We start from the raw sequence: 15,689 nt of genomic DNA on the forward strand, positions 1-15,689 counted from the left end.
TTGATCTGAGCTGTATTAAGGCCTGTACTAGTGGATCTAGTAACATCTCAGTAGAGTAGTCTAGGAGTTGATCTGAGCTGTATTAAGGCCTGTACTAGTGGATCTAGTAACATCTCAGTGGAGTAGTCTAGGAGTTGATCTGAGCTGTATTAAGGCCTGTACTAGTGGATCTAGTAACCTAGGCCCTGCCTTTAACATCTCAGTGGAGTCTAGGAGTTGATCTGACATGTATTAAGGCCTGTACTAGTGGATCTAGTAACATCTCAGTGGAGTAGTCTAGGAGTTGATCTGAGCTGTATTAAGGCCTGTACTAGTGGATCTAGTAACATCTCAGTAGAGTAGTCTAGGAGTTGATCTGAGCTGTATTAAGGCCTGTACTAGTGGATCTAGTAACATCTCAGTAGAGTAGTCTAGGAGTTGATCTGAGCTGTATTAAGGCCTGTACTAGTGGATCTAGTAACATCTCAGTAGAGTAGTCTAGGAGTTGATCTGAGCCGTATTAAGGCCTGTACTAGTGGATCTAGTAACATCTCAGTAGAGTAGTCTAGGAGTTGATCTGAGCCGTATTAAGGCCTGTACTAGTGGATCTAGTAACCTAGGCCCTACCTTTAACATCTCAGTAGTAGTCTAGGAGTTGATCTGAGCTGTATTAAGGCCTGTACTAGTGGATCTAGTAACATCTCAGTAGAGTAGTCTAGGAGTTGATCTGAGCTGTATTAAGGCCTGTACTAGTGGATCTAGTAACATCTCAGTAGACTAGTCTAGGAGTTGATTTGAGCTGTATTAAGGCCTCTACTAGTGGATCTAGTAACCTAGGCCCTACCTTTAACATCTCAGTGGAGTAGTCTATGAGTTGATCTGAGCTGTATTAAGGCCTGTACTAGTGGATCTAGTAACATCTCAGTAGAGTAGTCTAGGAGTTGATCTGAGCTGTATTAAGGCCTCTACTAGTGGATCTAGTAACCTAGGCCCTACCTTTAACATATCAGTGGAGTAGTCTAGGTAAGGCCTGTACTAGTGGATCTAGGAACCTAGGCCCTACCTTTAACATCTCAGTAGAGTAGTCTAGGAGTTGATCTGAGCTGTATTAAGGCCTGTACGAGTGGATCTAGTAACATCTCAGTAGACTAGTCTAGGAGTTGATCTGAGCTGTATTAAGGCCTGTACTAGTGGATCTAGTAACATCTCAGTAGACTAGTCTAGGAGTTGATCTGAGCTGTATTAAGGCCTGTACTAGTGGATCTAGTAACATCTCAGTGGAGTCTAGGAGTTGATCTGAGCTGTATTAAGGCCTGTACGAGTGGATCTAGTAACATCTCAGTAGACTAGTCTAGGAGTTGATCTGAGCTGTATTAAGGCCTCTACTAGTGGATCTAGTAACCTAGGCCCTACCTTTAACATCTCAGTGGAGTAGTCTAGGAGTTGATCTGAGCTGTATTAAGGCCTGTACTAGTGGATCTAGTAACATCTCAGTGGTAGTCTAGGAGTTGATCTGGCCTGTATTAAGGCCTGTACTAGTGGATCTAGTAACCTAGGCCCTACCTTTAACATCTCAGTGGAGTAGTCTAGGAGTTGATCTGAGCTGTATTAAGGCCTGTACTAGTGGATCTAGTAACATCTCAGTAGAGTAGTCTAGGAGTTGATCTGAGCTGTATTAAGGCCTGTACTAGTGGATCTAGTAACATCTCAGTAGAGTAGTCTAGGAGTTGATTGACATCAGCTGATGTAAGAAGGGCTTTATAAATACATTTGATTGATTGATTGATAGTCTAGGAGTTGATCTGAGCCGTTTGAACGGCCTGTACGTGTGCTAAGGAAAGGATTTACCTCCCTCTCTCTCTCTCAGCATCAACAGTGGAACAGTGTTCCTGAACCATGTAATCAACCATATGTTTTCCCCGCTCTGTCATTCACACCCTAATGCTCTGAACACCTGGTTCAGGGGTGTGTGTGTGTGTGTGTGTGTGTGTGTGTGTGTGTGTGTGTGTGTGTGTGTGTGTGTGTGTGTGTGTGTGTGTGTGTGTGTGTGTGTCTGTGTTCAGTCTTCTATTCATTATCTATAAGTCCCTGTCTGTCCTAGTCTGCTGGCCGTCCCTTCTCACTGACAAGCCTCTAACACACACACACACACACACACACACACACACACACACACACACACACACACACACACACACACACACACACACACACACACACACACACACACACACACACACACACAGGCGCACACACACACACCCCTTAACGAGCGGAGGACCACTTATTTCGTCCCTCCTGGGGCGCTCACCCCCTTGAGAGAACACACACACACACACACACACACACACACACACACACACACACACACACACACACACACACACACACACACACACACACACACACACACGTTGGTATATTTTTAGAATGGAGATTGTATTTCCTTCTATTTGAGTGATAGATTCTGAAAGGAGCTGGGATTAGGACTGTAGTATAAAGTAGTGTACTATATAGGGAATAGGGCTGTAGTATAAAGTAGTGTACTATATAGGGAATAGGGCTGTAGTATAAAGTAGTGTACTATATAGGGAATAGGACTGTAGTATAAAGTACTGCACTATATAGGGAATAGGGCTCTAGTATAAAGTAGTGTACTATATAGGGAATAGGGCTGTAGTATAAAGTAGTGTATTATATAGGGAATAGGGCTGTAGTATAATGTACTGCACTATATAGGGTATAGGGCTGTAGTATAAAGTAGTGTACTATATAGGGAATAGGGCTGTAGTATAAAGTAGTGTACTATATAGGGATTAGGGCTGTAGTATAAAGTAGTGTACTATATAGGGAATAGGGCTGTAGTATAGAGTAGTGTACTATATAGGGAATAGGACTGTAATATAAAGTAGTGCACTATATAGGGATTAGGGCTGTAGTATAAAGTAGTGTACTATATAGGGAATAGGACTGTAGTATAAAGTAGTGTACTATATAGGGAATAGGGCTGTAGTATAAAGTAGTGTACTATATAGGGAATAGGGCTGTAGTATAAAGTAGTGTACTATATAGGGAATAGGGCTGTAGTATAAAGTAGTGTACTATATAGGGAATAGGGCTGTAGTATAAAGTAGTGTACTATATAGGGAATAGGGCTGTAGAATAAAGTAGTGTACTATATAGGGAATAGGGCCCTGGTCTAAAGTAGTGTACTATATAGGGAATAGGGATGTAGTATAAAGTAGTGTACTATATAGGGAATAGGGCTGTAGTATAAAGTAGTGTACTGTATAGGGAACAGGGCTGTAGTATAAAGTAGTGTACTATATAGGGAATAGGGCCGTAGTATAAAGTAGTGTACTATATAGGGAATAGGACTGTAGTATAAAGTAGTGCACTATATAGGGAATAGGGCCCTGGTCTAAAGTAGTGTACTATATAGGGATTAGGGCTGTAGTATAAAGTAGTGCACTGTATAGGGAACAGGGCCCTGGTCTAAAGTAGTGTACTATATCGGGAATAGGGCTGTAGTATAAAGTAGTGTACTATATAGGGAATAGGGCTGTACTATAAAGTAGTGCACTATATAGGGCTGTAGTATAAAGTAGTGTACTATATAGGGAATAGGGCTGTAGTATAAAGTAGTGTACTATATAGGGAATAGGGCTGTAGTATAAAGTAGTGTACTATATAGGGAATAGGGCTGTAGTATAAAGTAGTGTACTATATAGGGAATAGGGCTGTAGTATAAAGTAGTGTACTATATAGGGAATAGGGATGTAGTATAAAGTAGTGTACTATATAGGGAATAGGACTGTAGTATAAAGTAGTGTACTATATAGGGAATAGGACTGTAGTATAAAGTAGTGTACTATATAGGGAATAGGGCTGTACTATAAAGTAGTGCACTATATAGGGCTGTAGTATAAAGTAGTGTACTATATAGGGAATAGGGCTGTAGTATAAAGTAGTGTACTATATAGGGAATAGGGCTGTAGTATAAAGTAGTGCACTATATAGGGAATAGGGCTGTAGTATAAAGTAGTGTACTATATAGGGCGTCTAAATCGGCACTGAACAAGATATATAAAGGAAACCTGTAAAGAGTTGGTCCCGTGTTTCGAGAGCTGAAATAAAATATCCCGTTAGGATCTCATGTAACATACGCACAAAAAATATTATTTCCCTCACATTTTTTTGCACAAATGTGTTTATATCCCTGTTAGTGATTATTTCTCCTTTGCCAAGATAGTCCCATCCACCTGACACCTGACAGGTGTGGCCTATCAAGAAGCGGATTAAACAGCATGATCATTACACAGGTGCACCTTGTGCTGGGGACAATAAAAGGCCACTCTAAAATGTGCAGTTTTGTCGCACAACACAATGCCGCAGATGTCTAAAGTTTTGAGGGGGCGTACAATTGGCATGCTGACTGCAGGATTGTCCACCAGAGCTGTTGCCAGAGAATTGAATGTTCATTTCTCTACCGTAAGCCGCTTTTCCAACGTAATTTTTGAGAATTTGGCAGTACGTCCAACCGGCCTCACAACCGCAGACCACGTGTATGGCGTCATGTGGGCGAGCGGTTTGCTGATGTCAACGTTGTGAACAGAGTGCCCCATGGTGGCGGTGGGGTTATGGTATGGGGCAGGCATAAGCTAGGGACAACGAACACAAATGCATTTTATCGATGGCAATTTGAATACACAGAGATACCATGACGAGATCCTGAGGTCCATTGTGAGACCCATTTGTTTTTAAGGTATCTGTGACCAACAGATGCATATATATATATGTTTATATTTCTGTTCAGTATAGTTGTAGAATTAGAATCAGTTCTATAATTAGAATCAGTTCTATAATTAGAATCAGTTCTATAATTAGAATCAGTTCTATAATTAGAATCAGTTCTATAATTAGAATCAGTTCTATAATTAGAATCAGTTCTATAATTAGAATCAGATTTAGAATTAGAATGACTTCTAGAATTAGAATCAGTTCTATGGTTTCTACATAAAAAAAAAAATCTATCTCTCGATACACATATTTCTGTCCCTACCTTACTCAATACCTTCTGCAGTATCTCCATGTTATATTAACCTCTCTCTCTCTGTCTCCCTCTCTCTCTCTCTCTCTCTCTCTCTCTCTCTCTCTCTCTCTCTCTCCTCTCTCTCTCTCTCTCTCTCTCTCTCTCTCTCTCACTCCCCCCTCTCTCTCTGTCTCTCTCTCTCTCTCTCTCTCTCTCTCTCTCTCTCTCTCTCTCTCTCTCTCCCCCCCCCCCCTCTCTCTCTCTCTCTCTCTCTCTCCTGTCTCTCTCTCCTGTCTCTCTCCCCCCCCCCCAGGAGATGAAGTGTCTCGATATGTCAGTTGGTCGTGGGCTGACCCTGGCCTTCCCAGCTCTCCTGTGTTCCCTGGTCAGCTTGACCCTGGTGACCCTGGTCAGGGAGGTCGAAGGTCAGAAGGTCCCCATCCTCAACATCGCTGTGATCCTGGGCCGCACGCGCTACATCTCCGACCGGGACATTCGGGCTCTCTGGAGCAAAGACGACCCCATGGACGTCAACGTGGTCACCGTATTGGTCAACGAGACCGACCCCAAGAGTATCATCACCCACGTGTGCGACCTGATGTCTGGGACCAAGATCCACGGGGTTGTGTTCGGAGACGGGACGGACCAGGAGGCCATCGCTCAGATATTGGATTTTATTTCCTCCCAGACACTGATCCCCATCCTGGGCATCCACGGGGGATCCTCCATGATCATGGCTGATAAGGTAAGGAGGGAGATCCTCTATGGTCATGGCTGATGAATGTGAAGAGGGAGATTCTCTATGATTATGGCTGATGAAGGTGAGGAGGGAGATCCTCTATGATCATGGCTGATGGAGGTGAGGAGGGAGATCCTCTATGATCATGGCTGATGAGGTAAAGAGGGAGATTCTCTATGATTATGGCTGATGAAGGTGAGGAGGGAGATCCTCTATGATCATGGCTGATGAAGGTGAGGAGGGAGATCCTCTATGGTCATGGCTGATGAATGTGAAGAGGGAGATCCTCTATGATCATGGCTGATGAAGGTGAGGAGGGAGATCCTCTATGGTCATGGCTGATGAAGGTGAGGATGCAGATCCTCTATGGTCATGGCTAATGAGGTGAAGAGGGAGATCCTCTATGGTCATGGCTGATGAGGTGAAGAGGGAGATCCTCTATGGTCATGGCTGATGAGGTGAAGAGGGAGATCCTCTAAGGTCATGGCTGATGAGGTGAGGAGGGAGATCCTCTATGGTCATGGCTGATGAGGTGAAGAGGGAGATCCTCTATGGTCATGGCTGATGAGGTGAAGAGGGAGATCCTCTATGGTCATGGCTGATGAGGTGAGGAGGGAGATCCTCTATGATCATGGCTGATGAAGGTGAAGAGGGAGATCCTTTATGGTCATGGCTGATGAGGTGAAGAGGGAGATCCTCTATGATCATGGCTGATGAGGTGAAGAGGGAGATCCTCTATGATCATGGCTGATGAAGGTGAAGAGGGAGATCCTCTATGGTCATGGCTGATGAAGGTGAGGAGGGAGATCCTCTATGATCATGGCTGATGAGGTGAGGAGGGAGATCCTCTATGATCATGGCTGATGAGGTGAGGAGGGAGATCCTCTATGGTCATGGCAGATGAGGTGAGGAGGGAGATCCTCTAAGGTCATGGCTGATAAGGTAAAGAGGGAGATCCTCTATGGTCATGTCTGATGAGGTGAGGAGGGAGATCCTCTATGATCATGGCTGATGAGGTGAAGAGGGAGATCCTCTATGGTCATGGCTGATGAAGGTGAGGAGGGAGATCCTCTATGATCATGGCTGATGAGGTGAGGAGGGAGATCCTCTATGGTCATGGCTGATGAGGCGAGGAGGGAGATCCTCTATGATCATGGCTGATGAATGTGAGGAGGGAGATCCTCTATGATCATGGCTGATGAAGGTGAGGAGGGAGATCCTCTATGGTCATGGCTGATGAGGCGAGGAGGGAGATCCTCTATGATCATGGCTGATGAATGTATCATTATAATGATGGGGGGGGGGGGTATATGTGTATCCTCCCCCTGAGACAGCTGCAGGGTTTCCATTGTACAGCGCCCCCTGGAGCGAATGTGTTTAAGTGCCTTGCTCATGAGAACATCGACAGATTTGCTTTTACTTGTCGGCTCAAGAGGTATTTGAACCAGCAACTTTTAGTGGGTACCGACCCAACTCTCTAACCTCGAGGCTACCTGCTGCACCCGAGGTGAGGAGGGAGGGAGAGGGGGTGGGGAGGGAGGGAGAGGGGGTGAGGACGGAGGGGGTGGGGAGGGAGAGATGAGGGGGTGGGGAGGGAGAGGGGGTGGGGAGGGAGGGAGGGAGAGGGGGAGGGGGGGGAGGGAGGTGAGGAGGGAGGGGGTGGGGAGGGAGAGATGAGGGGGTGGGGAGGGAGAGGGGGTGGGGAGGGAGGGAGAGGGGGAGGGAGAGATGAGGGGGAGGGAGAAGGGGTGGGAAGGGAGAGGGGGTGGGGAGGGAGGTGAGGAGGGGGGGGGGGTGGGGAGGGAGGGAGAGATGAGGGGGTGGGGAGGGGAGAGGGGGTGGGGAGGGAGGGAGAGGGGGAGGGGGTGGGGAGGGAGGTGCGGAGGGAGGGGGTGGGGAGGGAGGAGGGAGGGGAGGGAGGGGGGAGGGAGAGATGAGGGGGAGGGATGGAGAGGTGGGAAGGTAGAGGAGGGAGGTGAGAAGGGAGACGATGGCTACGTGAAGTCATCTGCCTCGTTGTCTTTGCCTCTTGTGGGTGTTTCATTGTATCAGAATATGTGTGAAAACAGATCGTGCGTGTGGGGAGAAATTAGTGGATGAATGGATGGCTGAAACTGCAAAACGACCATTATGAGTTCTGCCTTTTGTTGGAGGTTCTGCTAGTTCTGCTGCTTGGTATGGGTTGGGGTGGGGTATCTTCTTGGTATGGGTTAGGAAGGGGTATCTGCTTGGTATGGGTTAGGGTGGGGGTATCTATCTGTAGGAGAAAGAGAGAGTAGGACAAGAGGTAGAAGAGGAGGAGAGAGAGAGAGGATAAGGGCTAATCCGAGGTCTTGAGCAGAGTGGAGGTGGAGAGGAATCTGTTGTTTACACAGGAAGAAAACTGTCAGCACCACACCCACTTAGAGTTACTTAGAGCTGGTCACATGAACACCCCTCCCTCTCTCTCTCTCTCTCTCTCTCTCTCTCTCTCTCTCTCTCTCTCTCTCTCTCTCTCTCTCTCTCTCTCTCTCTCTCTCTCTCTCTCTCTCTCTCTCTCTCTCTCTCTCTCTCTCTCTCTCTCTCTCTCTCTCTCTCTCTCTCTCTCTCTCTCTGTCTCTCTCGCTCTCTCTTTCTCTCTCTCTCTGTCTCTTTCTCTCTCTCTCTGTCTCTCTCTCTCTGTCTCGCTCTCACACACACATACACACACAGATAGTAATAGAGAGCAAGTGGGATGGAGAGAGATAGTGGGATGGAGAGAGATAGTGATAGAGAGATAGTGGGATGGAGAGATATAGTGATAGAGAGAGAACTCTAGTACTAGAGAACTCTAACTCTACTCTCTAGTACTGACTGGTTCTCTAGTACTGACTGGTCCTCTAGTACTGACTGGTTCTCTAGTACTGACTGGTTCTCTAGTACTGACTGGTTCTCTAGTACTGACTGGTTCTCTAGTACTGACTGGTTCTCTAGTACTGACTGGTTCTCTAGTACTGACTGGTTCTCTAGTACTGACTGGTTCTCTAGTACTGACTGGTTCTCTAGTACTGACTGGTCCTCTAGTACTGACTGGTTCTCTAGTACTGACTGGTTCTCTAGTACTGACTGGTTCTCTAGTACTGACTGGTTCTCTAGTACTGACTGGTTCTCTAGTACTGACTGGTTCTCTAGTACTGACTGGTTCTCTAGTACTGACTGGTCCTCTAGTACTGACTGGTTCTCTAGTACTGACTGGTTCTCTAGTACTGACTGGTTCTCTAGTACTGACTGGTTCTCTAGTACTGACTGGTTCTCTAGTACTGACTGGTTCTCTAGTACTGACTGGTTCTCTAGTACTGACTGGTTCTCTAGTACTGACTGGTTCTCTAGTACTGACTGGTTCTCTAGTACTGACTGGTTCTCTAGTACTGACTGGTTCTCTAGTACTGACTGGTTCTCTAGTACTGACTGGTCCTCTAGTACTGACTGGTTCTCTAGTACTGACTGGTTCTCTAGTACTGACTGGTTCTCTAGTACTGACTGGTCCTCTAGTACTGACTGGTTCTCTAGTACTGACTGGTTCTCTAGTACTGACTGGTTCTCTAGTACTGACTGGTTCTCTAGTACTGACTGGTTCTCTAGTACTGACTGGTTCTCTAGTACTGACTGGTTCTCTAGTACTGACTGGTTCTCTAGTACTGACTGGTCCTCTAGTACTGACTGGTTCTCTAGTACTGACTGGTTCTCTAGTACTGACTGGTTCTCTAGTACTGACTGGTTCTCTAGTACTGACTGGTCCTCTAGTACTGACTGGTCCTCTAGTACTGACTGGTTCTCTAGTACTGACTGGTTCTCTAGTACTGACTGGTTCTCTAGTACTGACTGGTTCTCTAGTACTGACTGGTTCTCTAGTACTGACTGGTTCTCTAGTACTGACTGGTTCTCTAGTACTGACTGGTTCTCTAGTACTGACTGGTTCTTTAGTACTGACTGGTTCTCTAGTACTGACTGGTTCTCTAGTACTGACTGGTTCTCTAGTACTGACTGGTTCTCTAGTACTGACTGGTTCTCTAGTACTGACTGGTTCTCTAGTACTGACTGGTTCTCTAGTACTGACTGGTCCTCTAGTACTGACTGGTTCTCTAGTACTGACTGGTTCTCTAGTACTGACTGGTTCTCTAGTACTGACTGGTTCTCTAGTACTGACTGGTTCTCTAGTACTGACTGGTTCTCTAGTACTGACTGGTTCTCTAGTACTGACTGGGTCTCTAGTACTGACTGGTTCTCTAGTACTGACTGGTTCGCTAGTACTGACTGGTTCTCTAGTACTGACTGGTTCTCTAGTACTGACTGGTTCTCTAGTACTGACTGGTTCTTTAGTACTGACTGGTTCTCTAGTACTGACTGGTTCTCTAGTACTGACTGGGTCTCTAGTACTGACTGGTTCTCTAGTACTGACTGGTTCTCTAGTACTGACTGGTCCTCTAGTACTGACTGGTCCTCTAGTACTGACTGGTTCTCTAGTACTGACTGGTTCTCTAGTACTGACTGGTCCTCTAGTACTGACTGGTTCTCTAGTACTGACTGGTTCTCTAGTACTGACTGGTTCTCTAGTACTGACTGGTTCTCTAGTACTGACTGGTTCTCTAGTACTGACTGGTTCTCTAGTACTGACTGGTCCTCTAGTACTGACTGGTTCTCTAGTACTGACTGGTTCTCTAGTACTGACTGGTTCTCTAGTACTGACTGGGTCTCTAGTACTGACTGGTTCTCTAGTACTGACTGGTTCTCTAGTACTGACTGGTTCTCTAGTACTGACTGGTTCTCTAGTACTGACTGGTTCTCTAGTACTGACTGGTTCTCTAGTACTGACTGGTCCTCTAGTACTGACTGGTTCTCTAGTACTGACTGGTTCTCTAGTACTGACTGGTCCTCTAGTACTGACTGGTCCTCTAGTACTGACTGGTTCTCTAGTACTGACTGGTTCTCTAGTACTGACTGGTTCTCTAGTACTGACTGGTCCTCTAGTACTGACTGGTTCTCTAGTACTGACTGGTTCTCTAGTACTGACTGGTTCTCTAGTACTGACTGGTCCTCTAGTACTGACTGGTTCTCTAGTACTGACTGGTTCTCTAGTACTGACTGGTTCTCTAGTACTGACTGGTTCTCTAGTACTGACTGGTTCTCTAGTACTGACTGGGTCTCTAGTACTGACTGGTTCTCTAGTACTGACTGGTTCTCTAGTACTGACTGGTTCTCTAGTACTGACTGGTTCTCTAGTACTGACTGGTTCTCTAGTACTGACTGGTTCTCTAGTACTGACTGGTTCTCTAGTACTGACTGGTTCTCTAGTACTGACTGGTTCTTTAGTACTGACTGGTTCTCTAGTACTGACTGGTTCTCTAGTACTGACTGGTTCTCTAGTACTGACTGGTTCTCTAGTACTGACTGGTTCTCTAGTACTGACTGGTCCTCTAGTACTGACTGGTTCTCTAGTACTGACTGGTTCTCTAGTACTGACTGGTTCTCTAGTACTGACTGGTTCTCTAGTACTGACTGGTTCTCTAGTACTGACTGGTTCTCTAGTACTGACTGGTTCTCTAGTACTGACTGGTTCTCTAGTACTGACTGGTCCTCTAGTACTGACTGGTTCTCTAGTACTGACTGGTTCTCTAGTACTGACTGGGTCTCTAGTACTGACTGGGTCTCTAGTACTGACTGGTTCTCTAGTACTGACTGGTTCTCTAGTACTGACTGGTTCTCTAGTACTGACTGGTTCTCTAGTACTGACTGGTTCTCTAGTACTGACTGGTTCTCTAGTACTGACTGGTCCTCTAGTACTGACTGGTTCTCTAGTACTGACTGGTTCTCTAGTACTGACTGGTCCTCTAGTACTGACTGGTCCTCTAGTACTGACTGGTTCTCTAGTACTGACTGGTTCTCTAGTACTGACTGGTTCTCTAGTACTGACTGGTCCTCTAGTACTGACTGGTTCTCTAGTACTGACTGGTTCTCTAGTACTGACTGGTTCTCTAGTACTGACTGGTCCTCTAGTACTGACTGGTTCTCTAGTACTGACTGGTTCTCTAGTACTGACTGGTTCTCTAGTACTGACTGGTTCTCTAGTACTGACTGGTTCTCTAGTACTGACTGGGTCTCTAGTACTGACTGGTTCTCTAGTACTGACTGGTTCTCTAGTACTGACTGGTTCTCTAGTACTGACTGGTTCTCTAGTACTGACTGGTTCTCTAGTACTGACTGGTTCTCTAGTACTGACTGGTTCTCTAGTACTGACTGGTTCTCTAGTACTGACTGGTTCTTTAGTACTGACTGGTTCTCTAGTACTGACTGGTTCTCTAGTACTGACTGGTTCTCTAGTACTGACTGGTCCTCTAGTACTGACTGGTTCTCTAGTACTGACTGGTTCTCTAGTACTGACTGGTTCTCTAGTACTGACTGGTTCTCTAGTACTGACTGGTTCTCTAGTACTGACTGGTTCTCTAGTACTGACTGGTTCTCTAGTACTGACTGGTTCTCTAGTACTGACTGGGTCTTTAGTACTGACTGGTTCTCTAGTACTGACTGGTTCTCTAGTACTGACTGGTCCTCTAGTACTGACTGGTTCTCTAGTACTGACTGGTTCTCTAGTACTGACTGGTTCTCTAGTACTGACTGGTTCTCTAGTACTGACTGGTTCTCTAGTACTGACTGGTTCTCTAGTACTGACTGGTCCTCTAGTACTGACTGGTTCTCTAGTACTGACTGGTTCTCTAGTACTGACTGGTTCTCTAGTACTGACTGGTTCTCTAGTACTGACTGGTTCTCTAGTACTGACTGGTCCTCTAGTACTGACTGGTTCTCTAGTACTGACTGGTCCTCTAGTACTGACTGGTTCTCTAGTACTGACTGGTCCTCTAGTACTGACTGGTTCTCTAGTACTGACTGGTTCTCTAGTACTGACTGGTTCTCTAGTACTGACTGGTTCTCTAGTACTGACTGGTTCTCTAGTACTGACTGGTTCTCTAGTACTGACTGGTTCTTTAGTACTGACTGGTTCTCTAGTACTGACTGGTTCTCTAGTACTGACTGGTTCTCTAGTACTGACTGGTCCTCTAGTACTGACTGGTTCTCTAGTACTGACTGGTTCTCTAGTACTGACTGGTCCTCTAGTACTGACTGGTTCTCTAGTACTGACTGGTTCTTTAGTACTGACTGGTTCTCTAGTACTGACTGGTTCTCTAGTACTGACTGGTTCTCTAGTACTGACTGGTTCTCTAGTACTGACTGGTTCTCTAGTACTGACTGGTTCTCTAGTACTGACTGGTTCTCTAGTACTGACTGGTTCTCTAGTACTGACTGGTTCTCTAGTACTGACTGGTTCTCTAGTACTGACTGGTTCTCTAGTACTGACTGGTTCTCTAGTACTGACTGGTTCTCTAGTACTGACTGGTTCTCTAGTACTGACTGGTCCTCTAGTACTGACTGGTTCTCTAGTACTGACTGGTTCTCTAGTACTGACTGGTTCTCTAGTACTGACTGGTTCTCTAGTACTGACTGGTTCTCTAGTACTGACTGGTTCTCTAGTACTGACTGGTTCTCTAGTACTGACTGGTTCTTTAGTACTGACTGGTTCTCTAGTACTGACTGGTTCTCTAGTACTGACTGGTTCTCTAGTACTGACTGGTCCTCTAGTACTGACTGGTTCTCTAGTACTGACTGGTTCTCTAGTACTGACTGGTTCTCTAGTACTGACTGGTTCTCTAGTACTGACTGGTTCTCTAGTACTGACTGGTTCTCTAGTACTGACTGGTTCTCTAGTACTGACTGGTTCTCTAGTACTGACTGGTCCTCTAGTACTGACTGGTCCTCTAGTACTGACTGGTTCTCTAGTACTGACTGGTTCTCTAGTACTGACTGGTTCTCTAGTACTGACTGGTTCTCTAGTACTGACTGGTCCTCTAGTACTGACTGGTCCTCTAGTACTGACTGGTTCTCTAGTACTGACTGGTTCTCTAGTACTGACTGGTTCTCTAGTACTGACTGGTTCTCTAGTACTGACTGGTTCTCTAGTACTGACTGGTTCTCTAGTACTGACTGGTTCTCTAGTACTGACTGGTTCTCTAGTACTGACTGGTCCTCTAGTACTGACTGGTTCTTTAGTACTGACTGGTTCTCTAGTACTGACTGGTTCTCTAGTACTGACTGGTTCTCTAGTACTGACTGGTTCTCTAGTACTGACTGGTTCTCTAGTACTGACTGGTTGTTTAGTACTGACTGGTTCTGTGTCGACATGGGCTCTGGTATTGCCTTTCGTCACGTAGAGAGCTCTCCACAGACAGAGCAGAGTGACTATGAGACCAGACAACAAGATACAAATTGTCTTCAGATTCCACAGTGTGATAAACATAGATTATTGACGGTTAAATTTAGGTTTTAATCCAGAGTGATTAATTAAGGTAAAGGGCTAAGAACGGCTCAGCTATCTCCCGCAGATTCTTGCACATTCATTGTTTCATTGTGTGAATCGTTTGCTTTTAAATAAAACATGTTTTATCAATTCCCCCCACTACGTCACCACTAGTAAATGTACCGTTAATCCCCATCATTTGGTTCCATTCATGTCTGTTAACGCAGGTATTAATTACAGTCATTTTACCTGAGGAGCTACAGGATAAAATCCCTCTCAGAATGTTATCCTCCTGCAGAGACCTGCTGAGGAGCTACAGGATAAAATCCCTCTCAGAATGTTTGTCCTCCTGCAGAGACCTGCTGAGGAGCTGCAGGATAAAATCCCTCTCAGAATGTTTTCCTCCTGCAGAGACCTGCTGAGGAGCTACAGGATAAAATCCCTCTCAGAATGTTATCCTCCTGCAGCGACCTGCTGAGGAGCTACAGGATAAAATCCCTGTCAGAATGTTGTCCTCCTGCAGAGACCTGCTGAGGAGCTACAGGATAAAATCCCTGTCAGAATGTTGTCCTCCTGCAGCGACCTGCTGAGGAGCTACAGGATAAAATCCCTGTCAGAATGTTTATCCTCCTGCAGAGACCTGCTGAGGAGCTACAGGATAAAATCCCTCTCAGAATGTTTATCCTCCTGCAGAGACCTGCTGAGGAGCTACAGGATAAAATCCCTCTCAGAATGTTTTCCTCCTGCAGAGACCTGCTGAGGAGCTACAGGATAAAATCCCTCTCAGAATGTTTATCCTCCAGCAGAGACCTGCTGAGGAGCTGCAGGATAAAATCCCCCTCATAATGTTATCCTCCTGCAGAGACCTGCTGAGGAGATACAGGATAAAATCCCCCTCAGAATGTTTTCCTCCAGCAGAGACCTGCTGAGGAGCTGCAGGATAAAATCCCTTTCAGAATGTTATCCTCCTGCAGAGACCTGCTGAGGAGCTACAGGATAAAATCCCCCTCAGAATGTTTTCCTCCAGCAGAGACCTGCTGAGGAGCTGCAGGATAAAATCCCTTTCAGAATGTTATCCTCCTGCAGAGACCTGCTGAGGAGCTACAGGATAAAATCCCTCTCAGAATGTTTTCCTCCTGCAGAGACCTGCTGAGGAGCTACAGGATGAAATCCCTCTCAGAATGTTTATCCTCCTGCAGAGACCTGCTGAGGAGCTGCAGGATAAAATCCCTCTCAGAATGTTTTCCTCCTGCAGAGACCTGCTGAGGAGCTACAGGATAAAATCCCTCTCAGAATGTTTTCCTCCTGCAGAGACCTGCTGAGGAGCTTCAGGATAAAATCCCCCTCAGAATGTTATCCTCCTGCAGAGACCTGCTGAGGAGCTACAGGATAAAATCCCCCTCAGAATGTTATCCTCCTGCAGAGACCTGCTGAGGAGCTGCAGGATAAAATCCCTCTCAGAATGTTTACCTCCTGCAGAGACCTGCTGAGGAGCTACAGGATAAAATCCCTCTCAGAATGTTTATCCTCCTGCAGAGACCTGCTGAGGAGCTACAGGATAAAATCCCTCTCAG

At 45.9% G+C, this 15,689-nt stretch overlaps 1 protein-coding gene across 1 annotated transcript in view; it reads left to right on the forward strand.

Moving 5' to 3' along the window:
* The window catches only part of LOC139569663 (glutamate receptor ionotropic, NMDA 2A-like), a 270,123-nt gene that overhangs the window by 22,866 nt on the left and 231,568 nt on the right, over nucleotides 1–15,689 (forward strand). The window contains exon 2 of the mRNA XM_071391075.1: nucleotides 5,325–5,756. Coding sequence (XP_071247176.1) covers nucleotides 5,328–5,756 — 429 coding nt within the window. The 5' untranslated portion in view covers nucleotides 5,325–5,327. The remainder of the gene's footprint in view (nucleotides 1–5,324; nucleotides 5,757–15,689) is intronic.

This window comes from Salvelinus alpinus, chromosome 1 (assembly GCF_045679555.1).
Source record: "Salvelinus alpinus chromosome 1, SLU_Salpinus.1, whole genome shotgun sequence".
In the NCBI taxonomy this organism is placed as follows: domain Eukaryota; kingdom Metazoa; phylum Chordata; class Actinopteri; order Salmoniformes; family Salmonidae; genus Salvelinus; species Salvelinus alpinus.